At 38.8% G+C, this 19011-nt stretch overlaps 2 protein-coding genes and 1 pseudogene across 2 annotated transcripts in view; 2 read left to right on the top strand and 1 right to left on the bottom strand.

The window, feature by feature from the left end:
- Positions 1 to 3845, top strand: part of LOC141777772 (NACHT, LRR and PYD domains-containing protein 12-like) — a 44657-nt pseudogene extending 40812 nt beyond the window's left edge.
- The window catches only part of LOC141777778 (E3 ubiquitin-protein ligase RING2), a 157051-nt gene that overhangs the window by 68014 nt on the left and 70026 nt on the right, over positions 1 to 19011 (top strand). The window lies entirely within an intron of this gene.
- Positions 10128 to 17651, bottom strand: LOC141777779 (uncharacterized). Its single transcript, XM_074652335.1, has 7 exons — positions 17418 to 17651; positions 13247 to 13391; positions 13031 to 13126; positions 12316 to 12460; positions 11915 to 12060; positions 10964 to 11103; positions 10128 to 10846 (listed from the first exon to the last, which is right to left on the bottom strand). The coding sequence occupies exons 1-7, from the start codon at positions 17515 to 17517 to the stop codon at positions 10698 to 10700; spliced, it is 921 nt and encodes a 306-aa protein (XP_074508436.1). The 5' UTR covers positions 17518 to 17651; the 3' UTR covers positions 10128 to 10697.

Genomic DNA, 19011 nt, shown 5'->3' with positions numbered 1-19011 from the left:
GTCTATGAAGAGTGACTGGTCCAAAGGTCATCCTCTATGCTTCAGTAATGAACCTCGACCCTCAGAGTCAAAGTAAGAGACTGTTAAAAGCTGACCTGGTGGAAAATTATGCATTGAAGATGAAGACCAAATGTTCTACTAAGAGATTTATATTCCTGATGCAGAACTATTAGTGCAGATACTCTTTCAACCTAACATGGATCACACACAAACACACAAACTACTGATGGTATTTCTGTAGCAAAACACCTGAGAATTTCAGAATTTACAATTCAAGAAAATATTCATATAAGTTGCTGTAAAGGTCGGTTCAACGGAATTGCATTGCTAGACATCTTGGGATCTATGTTTACTTCAGGGCACACCGGGGAACCACAAGGAGGCAGCATCATGACGGCAAACAGTAACTGCCTGTCAGTGGTGATATGAATGGAGTATAGAATTTCAACATTTGCAATATAAATAAACATGCTGTCACCTTTTGAATTCATTTTATGTGTTAACAATAAACACTTATAAAACAGGGAAACTGCGTCATACCTTTCTGACTTCTTCGTCTTCCAGTAGTTATAGTTTATGTAAGTGCTGTCCATTGGAACAGAGAGATCCATGACAGGATTTCAGCGCATGTTGTGACGGTCATCCTATAAAATAACGTTAGCTATAACTAATTCCAAAAATACAATCCTAGACTTTTGTTGACCACGTAGAGCACAGATGGAAATAATCCGAGATACCTTACTGGTGTGTTCATCACTGTGGAAACTACGAGCTAGCTGCTGCCCAAATCCTGTCATGATCTCTCCGTTCCAGTGGACAGCACTTGTATAAACTATAACTACTGGAAGACTAAAGAAGTCAGAGAGGTATGACACAGTTTCTCTGTTTTATAAGTGTTTATTGTTAACACATAAAATAGATTCAGAAAGTAACAGCATGTTTATTTATATTGCAAATGTTGTTGAAATTCTATACTCCATTCATATCGCCACTGACAGGCAGTTACTGTATACCGTCATGACGCTGCCACCTTGTGGTTTCCCAGATAGTCCTCTCAATATGTGCGTTCATGAGCAAGTTGCTGTTCTTTCATATAGTTATATAGTTTATGTAGTTATTTCACCTCCAAAATAATATGAATGTTTTAAAAATGGCCGTTGTTCCCCTTTAATAAAGAAACTTCAGCCAGATCACTAAATGTTAAAATAATAATGTTGGCCAAATCTTGATATTCTTCACCAACAATCAACAAGTGATTTTAGTAATAAAGTAATGTCTCCACAGAGAGAAGAAGAGGAGTCATGATTCTGTGGACGAGCTGGTGTCCAGATCCAGAAAAAGATCTCGACTGCAGGCAGACAGTCAGACCAGCACTGTACAAAGTAAGACTGTAGATCTGTCTGCTGATGTCTTCATGTCTGGAAACAGGACTTGTTGTTTTAATACACTGACTATTGTTGTGACAACTGTTTAAGATCTTCTCCACCATACATATCTGCTCTGCATCACTTGTACTTTGTTCTCCTTTGAGAGAAAATCTAAACCAAAAGAAACAATTTTATATTTTTATGTTTTGTTTTTATGATAGCACTCCGTCTTTGCATTAACCAATCAGAAGGATGTTTGTTCTCCATCTGCATAGATGGAGAACTATTAATCCCTGTAAAGCAACAACATCACTGTTCTATCATAGACAGACAGACAAACTGACGAAAGGGGAGTTTTTCCTTGCCATTGTCGCATAACAATGCATGCTCATGGGGGATCTCTTCTTGGGTCTCTAAATTATAGAGTAGAGTCTAGACCTGCTCTATATGAAAAGCGTCTTAAGATAACTTCTGTTATGATTTGAGGCTATATCAAAATAAATTCAGGGACCAATAACCAAAATGTTAATATAGTCTAAATATATATGCTAAACTATCAATTTGGAACGTTGATTACAGTTTTTCTCAATTGTTTACACACAAATACTGGTACTTGACACACAATGACCACAACATGTAACTCATGCACCAACCCCCTGAACCAATTCTGCTAAACTACAAGCACAATTCCTGCTTTACACTCAAATTGCAGTTCTAAAACACACTTTTTTCAAAACACTACACACAATTCTCTGCATTTGGCACAATTTTCATGAAGAAAATCTCGTTTTCACAAGGAACACACTGTCATTCAAAATTCTAAAGTCAATTGCCCTACTATGCACACTGACTCATCACATGGGCAAACACCTGTCACACAGTGTTACAATTAGCAATCAGTTGATGCTTTTCATGGCTGGATTCGACATGCTAGGCGATATTTCCCCCGCTGCTTGGCCAGGGCAAACATTGCTTGTGATGTGGATGAGGTGCTGTGGCCAGACCGAAACAGAAGAGAGGATGCAGCATAGTTTTTTTTACTGTAACTGTATACAGTAAATTCCTCTGTTGTTTTGTATGTAGACCACTGTATGTGCAACTTTGTGTTGGTTGGGATGTTCACTGTGTACATTGTTTTTGTGGGGGAAATAAAATAGATTTGTTACCGTGTATTTGTGTGTTCTGAGTATAAAAACAATATTCTAAAATATTTTACAACACACTTATGTATGTACTGTCTGTAGTAAGTGTAACACTGAACAAAAAAAAGGCCTGAGTCATTATGATGAATGGAGAAGAAGTGTTTTCCATTCATCATAGTGTTTTACATTGAGCACATCAGTGTTCAACTGGTTCTTATAAATGTCTATTCATATGATGGTTTGTGTGTGTCATTTGAAAACAAAATACCATTTTGAGAAGAAATAACATTGTTTTGAATGTAAAGTTTCATTTTGCAGGAGAATTGAGGGGTTCTGCCCATTGTGTGTGTGTTTTTTGATTTGTGTGTAGAGTTCTGAGAGTATGAGGCATGCTTTCAGAAAATGTGTGTAAACAATCGAGAAAAACTGTAAGTGTTTGACAGTTTCCTTGTTGAGCTGCAGGAGGATTAGTAACTCAAAGAGGGAATTTGGTACTAAACAGTCTGTAACTTTGGTAAACACCAGGGGCGGGAAAAAAAATCGATTCACCTGTCTATCGCAATTTTGTCTATACAATTTTTAAATCAATTTTTTAATGCCAGAATCAATATATTTGCTACATTTGAGTCTATGTGGAGGTAGAAGGAAGTTATCGCTTTTATTGTTGTAGTCTGAGTAACGTGACGTCATATCTGTTCCAACCAAAATAAACCACAGCGAGCTGAAACAGAAAGTATAAAACGTTGGAGGGTCAGTGTGGATACGACCTGAACCCTCACATGTTAAATCCAGCGTGGTAAACACTACACATCCAGTAAAGGATGGAAACACTTTGGGTTTCACACATTGCAGGAAAAGCAGAGCTAGACATCACGGCTAAAGCTGCATGCTAACTCTGTCACGGACAGGAAACGTTATCGTATCGAGGTATCCTGCGGTCGAGCTGTCTGTCACTCTCATCTCCGTGGTCAACGCTACAACTGTAGAGCACCCATATAAACCTGAACACATCTTATTGGATTATTAAGTGATTTTTATGTTCATCATTTATTCTTTATTCAGATTGATGAGCTGCAGGTTGTCAGAGATCAGCTGTGCTTCTCTGGCCTCAGCTCTGAAGTCCAACCCCTCCCATCTGAGAGAGCTGGAGCTGGGCCTCAACGAGCTGCAGGATTCAGATGTGAAGCTGCTGTCTGATCTTGTGAAGAATCCACACAGTAGACTGAAGACTCTGAGGTCAGACACCATTTTTTCATTCTGTACTGAGATTAATATGATGTGAAAGTTGTGGTGACACTAAACTGCAGACATAAGGCTGATATTATACTGATCCACACTGAGGGCCCTACAGTATCTTACACCCAACACAAAGCAGCGCACAGCACTGACGCAGTCGTCATTTTCATGCCCACGTTATGTAGGTAGCAGATGTACTTTTGCTGATTTTTTTGTTGCCTGATTTTCTTTCCTTTCCCCCAAAATCCATTCTGACATATTTGACATCTTTGGAAACTTTGAGATCTTGAGTTGAATCTTGAATCAGTTTCTGTGGTTTTTATTTGTGTTTATCTGCTTTCCTCTGGCCAGAGCTCTGAAGTCCAACCCCTCCTATCTGAGAGAGCTGGAGCTGAGTGAGAACAACCTGCAGGATTCAGGAGTGAAGCTCCTGTGTGGTTTTCTGGAGAGTCCACACTGTAGACTGGAGACTCTGAGGTCAGTTCACTGACTCTTTGTTACTATTAGAGATCTTATATGTTTAATTAACAATTGAACCTAATTTATGTACAAACATAACTTACATCCATAAAGTTGTTAATATCCTTTTCTGCATATTTTCATGTTTCTTGAACTAAATTTAGTCTGCAGTCACAAAAGACTTGTGTTTCTTAAAGAAAGTGTAGAAAATGTCCTCTGTTAGTTGTTAAAGTAAATGAATGTTTATCATTGTTGGTAAATGGTCACATCTGGATACAGAAGATCCTCTGAACTAATATTGGTTTTACATTGATCAAGTTTACTTCATGAAGTAGAAATATTTCTCTGGTTTCTGATTGTTTCAATGTGCTCCACAAATAATGTCTGATCATTGATATTGATCCTTCAGCACACACACATAGATGAACACAGAGATCAGCAGCATGTTATTGATGTGTGTTGATATGAATAGGTGTATGAATGTTGTGGTGGCATTTGGATGATGTCTGTAGAAGGCTGACATTATGATGATCCACAATAACACAATGACAAAGTCACTCTACTCATTTTAGGGAAAAGATCATTGATTAGGACATAGTAATAATAGATTAAGCTTATATAGCGCTTTTAAAGATCTCAAAGACGCTTTACACTTTCGGGGGGAAAACGGTGTGATACAAACAGGAGACAAACGACAGACACAGGCGACATACACAGGCACACTCTCATACATACACACGGACAAATGGGAAAGGGAAGGGGAGTTTACAAGTAAGCAGAGGAGAAAAGATGGGTCTTGAGGCGGGACTGGAATGCATAGTAATGTTGAGCTACAGATTTAAACCTGAACACATCTGATTGGATTATAAAGTGATTTTTATCTTCATCATTTATTCTTTATTCAGATTGAGTCTCTCCGGGTTGTCAGAGACCAGCTATGCTTCTCTGGCCTCAGCTCTGAAGTCCAGCCCCTGTGACAAGAACCTGCAGGATTCAGATGTGAAGCTGGCGTCTGATCGGAGGAAGAGTCTAGTCTGTAGACTGATGTAGGGATTTCGCAGTAACAGGTTTGGTTATTAGCAAATTAATTAATAAATAATAATAGAATTATTAATATTAATAAAGATTATCAATAAACATTAATAATAAACGGGGCACCACCCTGGAATCAGGGACCAATAACCAAGACGTTAATATAGTCTCATTATATATGCTAAACTATCAATTTGGAACGTTGATTAATAATTAAATTAATAACTATAACCAAAATAGATAGTAAAGGTTGAAGGATATCGGAGTTCTTGACATAGCAGAGGTTGGCATTATTCACTCTTGTACAACATTAAACAGACCAGCATGTATATTCCACAAACATTTATTTACAAGATAATAAAGGTTCAAAACACAATATTAATCTTACTAAATAACTAAACTAAACAAACCAAACAAAGTGTGTAAGCATGTGTGTGTGTGTGTGTGTGTGTGTGTGTGTGTGTGTGTGTGTGTGTGTGTGTGGGCAGGTTGCCATCAGTGTATGAACGCGCACGTTTGAGAGAGAGAGAGAGAGAGAGAGAGAGAGAGAGAGAGAGAGAGAGAAGATGGCTTCTTGTCTCAAGATGTCTGCCTACAGACAAAATGGGCGAGCACTGTAAAACTACAAAGATGGCGGGATCAAAGATGGCCGCCAACATGTCACCACATGGCCTCTTTGTTCTTCGGAACACATGTGCTCAGGAAGGACAGAGAGGGGGGTGATGTGGGGTTTGAGGTTAACTGAATGTGTGTGTGTGTATGTTTATAACTACTTCACAGTTTCTGTATGTGATCTTAATGTGTGTCAGATATGCAGTGGGTTAGAAAAGATGGTTAGTTTGCATGCAAGACCTTGTCTATGTGAAGCATAAACTAAACACATCAGATGTGGCAAAGCCTCCTACCCGAATATCATAACTACAGAAAAAATCACAACAGTCAAACTCAATGAATAATAGTAAACATATCAATACAGGTACATTCTAGAAATCAAAGTTGAACAGTCTTGCTCAGCCATGTGCAATTGCTAATGCTAAGGTAAGCCCAGTACGTTACCAATCCATGGAAGAAAAGGGTTTGTAATTCCATGTGTTGAAGTTGTGGTTCCAAGTCAAAGATGTCGTCTTTGCTGTGCTCCAATACTTCCTTCCCAGCAGCTTGATAGCCTGGTGCTAACTTCCTTGCGGTTGTTGCTGGAAGGTAGCTGGTGAAAAGGCAGGCTCTCGCGTCGTCTGCATTTTGGTTCCTTGTGTTGCTATGGCTGTTTCCTAACAGGCCATAATATCAGAGCAAAGCTGCTTTGCAGCTTCTGGTCTGGAGAGCAGCAGGTCACCTCAAGCAGGTCAGCTTGGGTGAGAAGGTGAAGAAAGAGGAGGAACAAAGAGATTCCTCTGGTTTTGTCCTGGGTGAATTTCACAAGTAGGTGTGAATGCTACAGTAGCCAATGGCAGCTGAGCTGAGTCCATGGGTCAAGGATCATGTTACTGAGTTCATGTGGTCACTGGCCACTAGTATATCTTTATCACTCGGCAGTCGAGCCATTTAGGCTTCATGTTCCACTGAGACACTCTCATAGGAATGAACGGGAGCCTCAGACGCTGTATCCAGTTCTCTTTATACATCCATGATTAAAACCAATACCAGCCATTTCTCATATTATAGAAGATACATATCACTATTCACATATTCACTTAAGTTTCTTAACTGACTACAAACAGATTACGTCTGGGTTTTTGGTGTAAAGTCAGCACCTTCATATTTTATATAATGTTTGATGTAAAATAAACAAACAGAACTGATTAACATGCATACTCTAGATTTTATATTCACTAATCATGTACATACAGTAAAATTCTAGTTTCATGTGTGACTCTGCTAGTTTTCACGTTACATGACTGAACACAGACAGATAAAGTCGCCCGTGGAGCTTTTTCTTCTCAGAAATCCGTGTTGAAGCGGTCGTTCTCACCACCGTTCATGTTCTGTTGTTCCTGCTGGAGCTGCTATCTGCCAGCAGATGTCACCATTTCCTCGGTTTTACCACAAAGGAGGTTTATCTGAATGGATGCAGTGAACACTGAACTGATGATGTTAATGATTTCTTTCTGACTGACTTGGTTTTGTAAAGGTTAAGTGTCATCATAATGTAGTTAAACTTGATTTAAAATGATGGAAACTGGATTTGGAATTAAACTCAGCACACTAGTTGCACAAACGCCCACGTGGATTCAAGTATGAACTGATTAGAGTTTGGTGGTCAAAGGTCAAAGGTCACTGTGACCTCACAAAACACATTTTTGGTCATAACTCAAGAATTCATATGCTAATTATGACAATTTCACACAGATGTTTATTATGATAAAATGATGAAGTGATGACATTTTGGACAGACGTGGATGTAAACTGTAACTTGACTGGTTGGGGGAGGCATACAACTGTAATTCTCGTTTGTTTCTTTTCGAAGTGAAAACAATTTATTTTTATTTCATCAATGTTTAAGTATTTTGAATTAACTAATTTTAAAATAAGTTAGCTAACTTTGCGATATTGACAAAGAAATGTATCTAACGTTAGTGTTAACGGTCACTTTCATTTTTTAAAACTTAAACATGTTTCTGTGGTTTTCTGTCCACATTTTAAGATGAACTAATATCTGTTACTGCACTGGACAGTGAACTCATCATCGTAGTAAAGATGAGACTGCAGGTATTTTGTCATATTAGTATTCAACAACTGTCTTTGACAGAACCTCTTTAACATCTCACACAATAAATCAAAGTTGACAGTGTTCCCCAGCAGGGAGAGAAAACTGCATGTTCACATGTTATAATAAGTGAAGGAGTATATTCTAGTATACTTTACAGTCCCAGTAGCTACAGTTTGTGCCTCTCATGTCTGATCTTTAAACTCAAGTCACAGAGCTAAGCAGACTATTTTCTGACTATCTTTAAAAAATCCATAAAGTCCTTCATCAGCAACACTTAGAGCTGTTTTAAAGACTCCACAAGGACTCTTCTGAACATCTACAAAATAAAAACTAATTTTAATCAGTTTGGCAAGTTGTGATTGTATTTCCAAATCCAGGTTGCTGGAAACGGCACGTCCTTGCTTTTTTGTGAAACGCAAGCAAAACATTCACACCTTTTGTATGATATCGGAAGAAACATCAATATAAAGAAATGTAACTCATATGATAATGTAATACATTTTAAAATTGTGCTTCACATTGTACTAATTGAGCAATAAAATGTGTCATTTCTGGCTACCATCTGTGTTTGGATTATGAAAGAGTTGCACAGTTGCAATGCAGGAAAATGGCTGAAATTATTATTTTATTGTGCAACAGAGAGAATAATTTTTCAACCAGATATTCAGCAGAATTTTATTTGTATAAATCTGTAAAAGAAAACAAAACAGAAAAAAACACTTAAGTTTTATACTAGATTTATTAACATGATTTAAACATAAAGCTGAGATCTCTCCATTCCTACACCACCATGTTCTTGTTTGGTTGGCTTCGGCTTTGTTACTAGATTAGGTTTTACACCCTTCATTCACCACACAACCACTCATCCATCTGCTGACAAACTGATAACACTGATTCACACACCTCATCACCTCACTATGGTTTTTTGGTTATTGTATGTTTAATAAACACATCAAGTTAAAAAGCTGATCTGTGTGTTATCATAGAATAGTCCTCATTTGTCATGAAAACTAGTACGTACACAACACACACACACACACACACACACACACACACACACGTACATTTACACATTCAAATTCAATAATCTCAGGTCTGTTCCCACTTTCATAAAGTCTCCATGAACTGATTGCTTTCATGGTGGGAAACATATATCTCATACTGTCCATATCAGCCAAATAGTGGGTTTTTTTTGCAGTAGATTTGACACATTTTCAGGAAACTAAACAACATCAGATGTGAAAAAGAATGCTTTAACCCTCTGAGACCCACAATAGACCTGTTTTTGTCTTTTTTAGAGGGGTACAGGGGGTCTTTAGGGGAGATAGCAGGTCAGCAGTAGATGTCACATAGAAGTGATGTACATCATCTGAAAGATGGGAACCTGAAGATTAATTGGAGATGCAGCTCAACACTGTGTGTCAAGTTGTTCTAAACATAAATCAGAAATAAACACACAAGTTAATTAATTATTTAAAATTAATTGTCAAAGTGTTTAAGGGTTTATAACATTCCCGTCATCCCCATGCTCTATTATGTCTCATAAGTTGTTGCAGCAAGTTTTGGGTTGATTCCATTTGTTACACAGATTTGGTGCTAAATTTAACCATTTTTTTCCACTCCAGAATTGATTAAAATGATCAATAATCCCTGGCTGTAAAGTTTCATGAGGCTGTGATTATCCCAGAGGTCACCACAGGTCATTTTATAATGGTCTCACTACAATGAAATGTCTACTATGGGGACCAACATCATCACAGATGAATACAGTTGGGCTCATTGGATCCACAAGACTCTCAGCTTTACAGTGATTCCCAATTTATGTAATTCCAAGACTGTTTAGGGACCTCAGTATGCAGAAATAGTCAAATACACCATTTTAGAATAGGAGAAAATAACACATTTATACTGCATGTGATTATCATAAAGTAGGCATATCTGTAAAGGGGAGACTCGTGGGTACCCATAGAACCCATTTTCATCCACATATCTTGACGTCAGAGGTCAAGGGACCCCTTTGAAAATGGGCATTCCAGTTTTTCCTCGCTAAAATTTAGCCTAACTTCGGAGCGTTATTTAGCCTCCCTTCCTGACATATTAGCATGACATGGTTGGTACCAATGGATTCCTCAGGTTTTCTGAACCTGCTAGAGCCTCTGAAAGACAGTAAAGTCAGTCGGGATCGCCAGCTCTTAAGTATTTTATTCAAATTATATTGTACAAAAGCCAACATATAATGACAGTATATAATCTATTGTCAATGAACGGATTAAAAAAAGCCATAAATGCAACAATAAAACCGCCTTAAAATAGCAATACAAAACATGCATGCTTTGTATAAAAAGTGCTTAACATAGAGACATGATTGATGGTTTAGTAGTGGTAAACAGTCGCAGGAGTTTGTTAGTATTTCAAAGAAAGTGCTGCATTGCCTTCATTACTGTTGGAGAGGAGAGGAGAGGAGAGGAAACAGGAGGAGAGGAGAGGAGAGGAGAGGAGAGGAGAGGAGAGGAAACAGGAGGAGAGGAGAGGAGAGGAGAGGAAACACGAGGAGAGGAGAGATTTTCCTGCCTTCTCATTACACTCGTACTTTTTTTCTTTTTCACTCAGTCTGATATACAGTTCTTATCCATGTTGTCTTTGCAAGTCCATCACTAGTTAAACACCTGTAAACACGAGTGTAAAACCTCATGGAGCGTTGACAGGTTAAAGGCTGCAGTGGGACAGGAGGTACTGTACAAGTTCCCGTTGTTGTTAAGTAAAGATCATGAATTTTCTGCCATCGAGGGGTGAAACCATCAGCCGTGCTGAGCCTGGGGAGTTGAGAGGCCGCCTGTAGTGTCTCCAGATGACGGTACAGATGCGGGAAACCAGTAGGACGCACGCTAACACCAGCAGTACGACTGATTGGACACAAAAGAAGAAAAACAATCAACAGAAAAGCAGCCTCTTATTTATCTTCTATAAAGATGGGAGTAGGGCTGGAGCTACAGTTGTGGTCCTGGTTGTGTTAAACTCACTCATGAACACTGAATTCGGAGTGGGATCAGCGGGGTTGAAATGTTTGAGGACGTTTCCAACCAGAGCCACGATCACTACAGGGTACACCGTCAGGATGTACCGCACCCACCGGTCCAGCACCCAGTTCTCAAGGAGGAACCTGCACACACATGACAGAGCAGTCATCATCCAACTGTGAAAGGTTCTGCAGTGCACACGTTTGATCCCACGTGATGTTGCTGATGACTTGAATGAGAAAATGAAAGGTTGATACCAGACGTCTCCCTTAGCAGCTGCTGTCTTTAGTAACATTTATCAAGTTTCATACCAAAGATTCGAAGAAGTCGTAATGTGATCATACCTTCAGCAGCTACTGTACAAAGCATTAGTACTTCAATCCATTAAAGTTACTGTGAGGAACTTTTAACTGGTGATGAAACCATCTCAGTGTATCACTGATGCCTCTATATGACCTACACAAGGACATGAGACCATCAGCGAGAAGATCGGCTATTTCTATATAGTTATTCTTAAAATGAATGTGTGTCATCGGCGCCAGCGGGTCCAATGCCGGTGAAATCATGCAGGTTCACTAGGAACTCCTTCAGCTACAAACAGATCCAGATCCAGCTTTGCTGCTGCCTTTCCCAGGCCGTATTGCTGGGCCCACTCGAGGGAAGGGAGGCACGGGAGAACCAGAACCAGGACAGAGCGGGACAGACTGTCAGAGCCTGCTGCAGTAAAATGAGAGGTTTTCTAAAGGGACCCTGGTGCTGAGAAACATCACCGGTTTTGTCCACAGGGACCGCCAAAATCAACACAAAATGAGAGTTCCTCATAGTAACACTGAGTGATGGATTCAAGATAACAGCATTGTCAGAACTAAAGCCAATTAATCTGCTAGTATCACATCTATCACTCTTTCTACTTTTAAAATGACCATCACTTAACCCGGTCCAATCAAAGCTTACCATGCCACCACCTCTGCAAACAGGATGCACAGAGAAGCTGTTGCTGCCGTGCTCCTGTCCACACCCCACAGGTGGAGAACCAGAGAAAAGTTGATCAGAGAAGCGATGGAAGTCCATGTGGTGTAGAGAGCCAAACCATTCTGGACCTGAACATGTGAACATTTATCAGTACAAAGATGACATCATTCACAGGAAACAGACAGGAAGATTTTTCTTGCCACTGTCGCATAACAATTCATGCTCATGGGGGATCTCTTGTTGGGTCTCTAAAGTATAGAGTCTAGACCTGCTCTATATGAAAAGGGTCTCGAGATAACTTCTGTTATGATTTGACGCTATATAAAAATAAATTAAATTGAATTGAAAAATGTAATGAAGAGCAACCACACAGTGTGCCGTACCAGTATTCTGAGACAGGCCAGGTCTCTGCGATGGTATGTCTTTAACCAGAGTCCATAGTAATCAGTGGCAAAGCAACATAAGAACAGAGCAGCGTAGTTGGAAATCGCTATCAGGATTAACACAACCAGAGCCGCTAGCATCAACCTGTAAGACAGAGAGAGAAAGAAAGAGAGAGAGAGAGAGAGAGAGAGAGAGAGAGGCGCAGCAGTCTCAGGGTCAGTTGTTTCATTACACGTGCACATTTCAGAGATAGCTTATCAGATGAATTCTATCCAGGTGCAATCAAACAAAGTCCACTGTGGAATAACGGATTCCACTTTCTTATGAACTTTTTATAAGCTAATTGAGTAGATTATGAATTTATGACAGTGGTTTGTAGAAAATGGACAAAATCGTTTGGCATCAGTCGTAGATCTCATTTAAGAAGAATATAAAGTCCATTTTCATTATAATTATACACCTAAGTAATTTACTCCTTTCATACCTAAATGCTTGCGCTGACCTCAACCCCTACTCCTATCAATGGTAGTATATCACTGCCTAAATACACACTCATGGTTCATCTCATCTTACTGTCCAACGTGCCCTGCCCTCACCCATAGTGTCCTTAACTCAAGTCCACATCACACTCAGGCTCGTCTTTCGTTGCTGTTGTTGTTTTTGAAGTTTTTCGGTGCAAATAAATAAAGTAATAAGTAGAAGTAGCAGACGTACTCTCTGTCCCACAGCAGCAACCATATCATGTTCATCACCATGTTGGCCAGCCAGCAAAAATAGAAGGTGTATGGCAGCAGACACTGAGCCCAGGATCTATTGACAGGAAGAGAGCGGTCAGTTTCATGTGCATGTTGCTCTGCTCTGACGATCCTATCAGACAGGTTCAATCTGCACCAGTGAATATCTAGTGGGACTGTTTTGATGTTAACTTACCCTCTGAATACAAATGATGTGAGGTATATGACCATCAGGGTGAGCCAGGTATAGATGACCCCCCAGATGGAGAAGGTCCAGCCAGCTGGAGTGATGCCTGTCTCATAGCGGGCTGACACATTACCTGTGGAGGAATGGAAGGGACCTGGAAAACAAACAGAGACATTCAATCTTGAGGCCATCAACGAGCAGCAGGGATGCAAACACACGGATGGAGAATTTTTTTCTTTTTCTTTATAATTTATTGACTATTTGAAAATCATGGCCCATCCCTACAAATCAGCATATATATATATATATATATTAGGTCTGTCAAAGTTAACACGATAATAACGCGTTAATGCAAATTTGTTTTAATGCCACTAATCTCTTTAACACATTAACGCAACTTGTGATTTTTAGGTTGTAGCGGCTCAGTTTTAAAGCTAGAGTGAAGATACTGGTATCATATGAAAGTAGAAAACCTAGAGAATCAATTGGTACCAACCATGTCATACTAGCTTCAACGCTCCAAACTTACGCTGAATTTTGGCAAGGAAAAACTGTCATGACCATTTTCAAAGGTGTCCCTTGACCTACGCCCTCAAGATATGTGAATGAAAATGGGTTCTATGGGTACCCACGAGTCTCCCCTTTACAGATATGCCCACTTTATGATAATCACATGCAGTTTGGGGCAAGTCATAGTCAAGTCAGCACACTGACACACTGACAGCTGTTGTTGCCTGTTGGGCTGCAGTTTGCCATGTTATGATTTGAGCATATTCTTTATGCTAAATGCAGTACCTGTGAGGGTTTCTGGACAATATTTGTCATTGTTTTGTATTGTTAATTGACTTCCGATAATAAATATATACTTATGCTTAATAGGGGTGTGAGAAAATATTAAAAAAATTTAATATCGCGATATTATGTCTTATGATACTGTATCGATTCTCAAAAACACTGTATTGATATTTAATTAATAGTTTACATGAAAAGATGAACTCAGTCAATACTTTATTTCATTGGAAAAAAAGAGATGTGCCCTCTCAAAGCAGTGCTATGTTGGATGTTACAGGGACTGTGATGAATAGATCCCACTCTTCTGATTGCATTAAAAAAGTAAACGTTTTTTTACTCAGATTTTATGCATACGGCGGTGTGTTCTTTATACTATGACTTAAATGTTTTCCTTAAACACTGTTTACCATTGACGGAACATTTTGGCAAATTTTTCTTGGGCGCTACCCACATAATCAGCTGTGCTGCTCATCCCACAAACGCATGATCCTTACAAGTTGGACATAATTGCGAAGGTAAATAAACAGGCTTTCCAACGATGTAAAATACAATGACCATTAGCATTGTAACAATAGAGAAATAATCAACCAAACACAAGTTTACGAACTTTGTTTTTCCAGTATATATATATATTTATTACACGGCTGTGTTGAATACCCGATTCTGATTGGTCAATCACGGCGTTCTGCGGTCTGTGATTTCTCTATAACAGACCGTTGCTATGCTACATTATCCCTTAAATATTATATTATTTCATTTATCTATTTCCTTTTTTATTAACCATTTATATCTATATAACTATATAATAACTTTTTTCTTCTTTCCCCTGAATTGCATTCTTTGGTAATTGGTAGCAGTTCTGGAGTCCCAGGGGAGTTAGGGAGGAATAAGGGGTGGTGTTTGGTATGTTTGTATGTGTGTGCTCATGTTTATATAAAGCAAAACTCCTTCAATAAAGTTATAAAAAAATAAATGCACCAATATATATGAAGTGTCCCATCCATCTGAGAGTCCAGAATTGGATGTTGATGCCACTCCCTACCTCCCTACCAACCCATGGATGTCATAATTTATTTTTTTAAACTAGTGATGGGAATTCCGTCTCTTTTTAGTGAGCCACATCATTTGGCTCAGCTCACCAAGAAGAGCCAGCTCTTTCGGCTCCCAAACGGCTCTTCGTTTTAACAGTTCTGCCTTTTATAATTCAGCCAAATTTAGCGCTGTTTTGACCTATGATTAGTATGTGTACACATATATCACTTAAATTATTCAATATAATTATACTAAACCTTATAATTTCCAGAATGCCATAATTTTACAGCTGCTTCGTTTCCGTGCATCACACTCCTCTCTCTGTCTCACCTCCTCTCCCTCCTGCTCTGTACCTGCGTGCCGCCCACCCCCGCCCGTCCCTGCTTGATGGTATGATCCTTGTCTGTCATCACCTGATTGGTCCCAAGGACGTCAATAACACAGCATTCAGTCACAGTCAGTGAATGTAGTGCGCGTGGCGCGAAGAAGATCATCCTATCATTCTGCCTTGTACTAATCAAATTTTTTTTTTTTAAAGCGGCTCTCGGATGGCAACCGGCTCCAATCGTTCACTTGAAAGAGCCGGCTCTTTTAGCCGGCTCGTTCGTGACCGACACATCACTATTTTAAAACTACTCCCCCCTCCAGGAGCACCTGTGGGTGTCGGGACACCAGCAGCCTCCTGATAACAGTTAGTCCATGGGGACCGTTTGTTCTAGAGAAACTAGTTCTAATAAAAACTATTTATGTTTACAGAGATGCTGCTGTTGAGTTTTTTTTGTTGCTTTGAGCACCGTTACCTTAATTACATCCAACTAAATTGTTGTTCTTGAAACAAATCGCCAGCTTTTTAGATTAAAAAGTGATTTTTCTGCCGTGTTTAGTTAGGAACCATGTTGTTTTGAACTAGTTAAGAACCATGTTGTTTTGAGCTAGTAGGAACCATGTTGTTTTGAACTAGTAGGAACCATGTTGTTTTGAACTGGTAGGAACCATGTTGTTTTGAACTAGTTAGGAACCATGTTGTTTTGAACTAGTAGGAACCATGTTGTTTTGAACTAGTAAGGAACCATGTTGTGTTGAACTAGTAGGAACCTTGATGTTTTGAACTAGTTAGGAACCATGTTGTTTTGAACTAGTTAGGAACCATGTTGTTTGGAACTAGTAGGAACCATGTTGTTTGGAACTAGTAGGAACCATGTTGTTTTGAACTAGTAGGAACCATGTAGTAGGAACCATGTTGTTTTGAACTAGTAGGAATCATGTTGTTTTGAACTAGTAGGAAACATGTTGTTTTGAACTAGTAGGAACCATATTGTTTTGAACTAGTTAGGAACCATGTTGTGTTGAACTAGTAGGAACCATGTAGTAGGAACCATGTTGTTTTGAACTAGTTAGGAACCATGTTGTGTTGAACTAGTAGGAGCCATGTAGTAGGAATCATGTTGTTTTGAACTAGTTAGGAACCATGTTGTTTTGAACTAGTTAGGAACCATGTTGTTTTGAACTAGTAGGAACCATGTTGTAGGAACCATGTTGTTTTGAACTAGTAGGAACCATGTTGTTTTGAACTAGTAGGAACCATGTTGTTTTGAACTAGTAGGAACCATGTTGTTTTGAACTAGTTAGGAACCATATGTTGTTTTGAACTAGTAGGAACCATGTTGTTTTGAACTAGTAGGAACCATGTTGTGTTGAACTAGTAGGAACCATGTTGTTTTGAACTAGTTAGGAACCATATGTTGTTTTGAACTAGTAGGAACCATGTTGTTTTGAACTAGTTAGTAACCATGTTATTTTGAACTAGTAGGAACCATGTAGTAGGAATCATATGTTGTTTTGAACTAGTAGGAACCATGTTGTTTTGAACTAGTTAGGAACCATATGTTGTTTTGAACTAGTAGGAACCATGTTGTTTTGAACTAGTTAGTAACCATGTTATTTTGAACTAGTAGGAACCATGTAGTAGGAATCATATGTTGTTTTGAACTAGTAGGAACCATGTTGTTTTGAAATAGTTAGGAACCATGTTGTTTTGAACTAGTAGGAACCATGTAGGAGGAACCATGTTGTTTTGAACTAGTAGGAACCATGTAGTAGGAACCATGTTGTTTTGTGTAACAGAATGAGTCGCCAGCAGTACTGGGAGTCTCCCTCCCTCCCAGTAAAAAAGTTTCGTAACCAGTGAAAACGCAGTTGAATAACTCCAGAGTGAAAACACGTCGTGGCGTAATAAATGAAGCCAAACTGAACTAAACGTGTTTAACAGTGTTAATGTAACGTGACGTTGTGGAGGAGCCAGTGACGCGAGGACTTCTCTACATTCCAGTGTCTGGTTAGTGTTGCGTTCACTTACCTCTGCCCGTTCCGGCCAATGCGTTAACTATTAAAACGGCAATAAAAACCACCGTACACAAGATAATAACTACAATTCGGGCCAGGCTAATGTCCTTCATGTTAGCTGGTTTGCTCCTTCGTGTATGTGTGTTCCCGTATCTCTATGTCTCTCTCTGTGTGTGTGTGTTGGTCTGTTGCTGGTTTGCCGTCAGTGACCGTCGGGTCTGGGCGGAGAGAGAAACACCACCGCACGTTGACTCACTGTTGCCTTCACATGCTCCATGTAAACGCCCACTGCCTCGGAGCAAACGCTCGTAAAACACAAACTATAATATATATAAGTGCTCAGTCTTCACTCTGGAAGTCAGCCTCTCATATGACTATATACCCAGTTTTGATACGGCAACAATGTAATCTACTTATTGGACCTAAAGGCAGTAAAGGTGCTTTTATTCATTGTCATAATGAGGTTTGAGGAGTTCTGATGTGGTTCAGATGTGTGACGCATTTTGATGCGTAATGGCGTCCTCTACAGGAGAATAGTGGAACTACAGACGCCACTCCTTTTTGGTTTCATTTCCAGAAGAATCTCTCAAAACATTTCGAAAAAGATATCATACTAACAAAGAATGAGATATTACTCATTGTCAAAAATCCCAGTTTTTTGGCAGATGAGATTTACATAATTAATTTGATTATTATCCTAGAAAAATATTATATACATTTAAATGATATGGCTTAAAAGAATACCCTCCTTTTTTATTTTTATTCAAGATACTGATTTTAAAACATATTTGACTATGATTGAAAACTTAAAACTCAAAAATTCTAAATGGACTAAAACTATTAAATTGTCTAGACATTTCAAATATATTCCAATTGTTTAGCAGATCCTGAATGTTTTTTGTTCGTTTGTTTTTTTAATTTAATTTTGTTTTGTTTTTATTCATCTTTTCCTTTCCTTACAGTTTATTTGTTGTGGAATTTATAATTTATTTGTATATTATTTTTATGCTGTAAAATATTTTTGCAGATTTGTAATGAAAAATCTGAACATACGAATATATTGTATTGAACTTTTTAAATAAAATATAAAAAAAACAACAACAAATACAGACACCACCACTGCTGTACTATAAGTAGGTCCTACATGTGCTTTAAAAGATAATTCACTTAAAAAAAGGCAGAAAGTCCAGAGTGCTCGGAAGTTCAAATCAGTGTGATGAAGGTGCTCTTTGTTGGGGTACACAAAGGTTAAAAAAAAGGGGGGAGTCCAAGGCACTCTTCTGGCAAAAACAATAAAAAGCCTTTATTCAATTGGCTACTTCATGATGAAATGCTAAAAACAATGCTGGTACATGTAAGATTGGGTAACAACCCACACGTAGCGGCAAAAACAGCCTTCTTCAGGGTGTAACCCTCAGCACACAGCTTTCCCTTTCTGTGAGTACACAGACAATTGATGATTGCAAACACCTGAGCAAGAGGCCAATAAACTCTCAGGTGACGAGTGCAAAATGTGGTCACTAGATGGCTCTACAGGATGTCAAGAAAGCAGAGAAAATAATGAAAATAAAATAAGAAAACATAAATATACAGATAACAATACAGAA

This window comes from Sebastes fasciatus, chromosome 11, assembly GCF_043250625.1.
Source record: "Sebastes fasciatus isolate fSebFas1 chromosome 11, fSebFas1.pri, whole genome shotgun sequence".
NCBI classification, from domain to species: Eukaryota; Metazoa; Chordata; class Actinopteri; order Perciformes; family Sebastidae; genus Sebastes; species Sebastes fasciatus.
The sequence above is the reverse complement of the archived record's forward strand: the minus strand, read 5'-3'. Positions and strand labels throughout refer to the sequence as shown.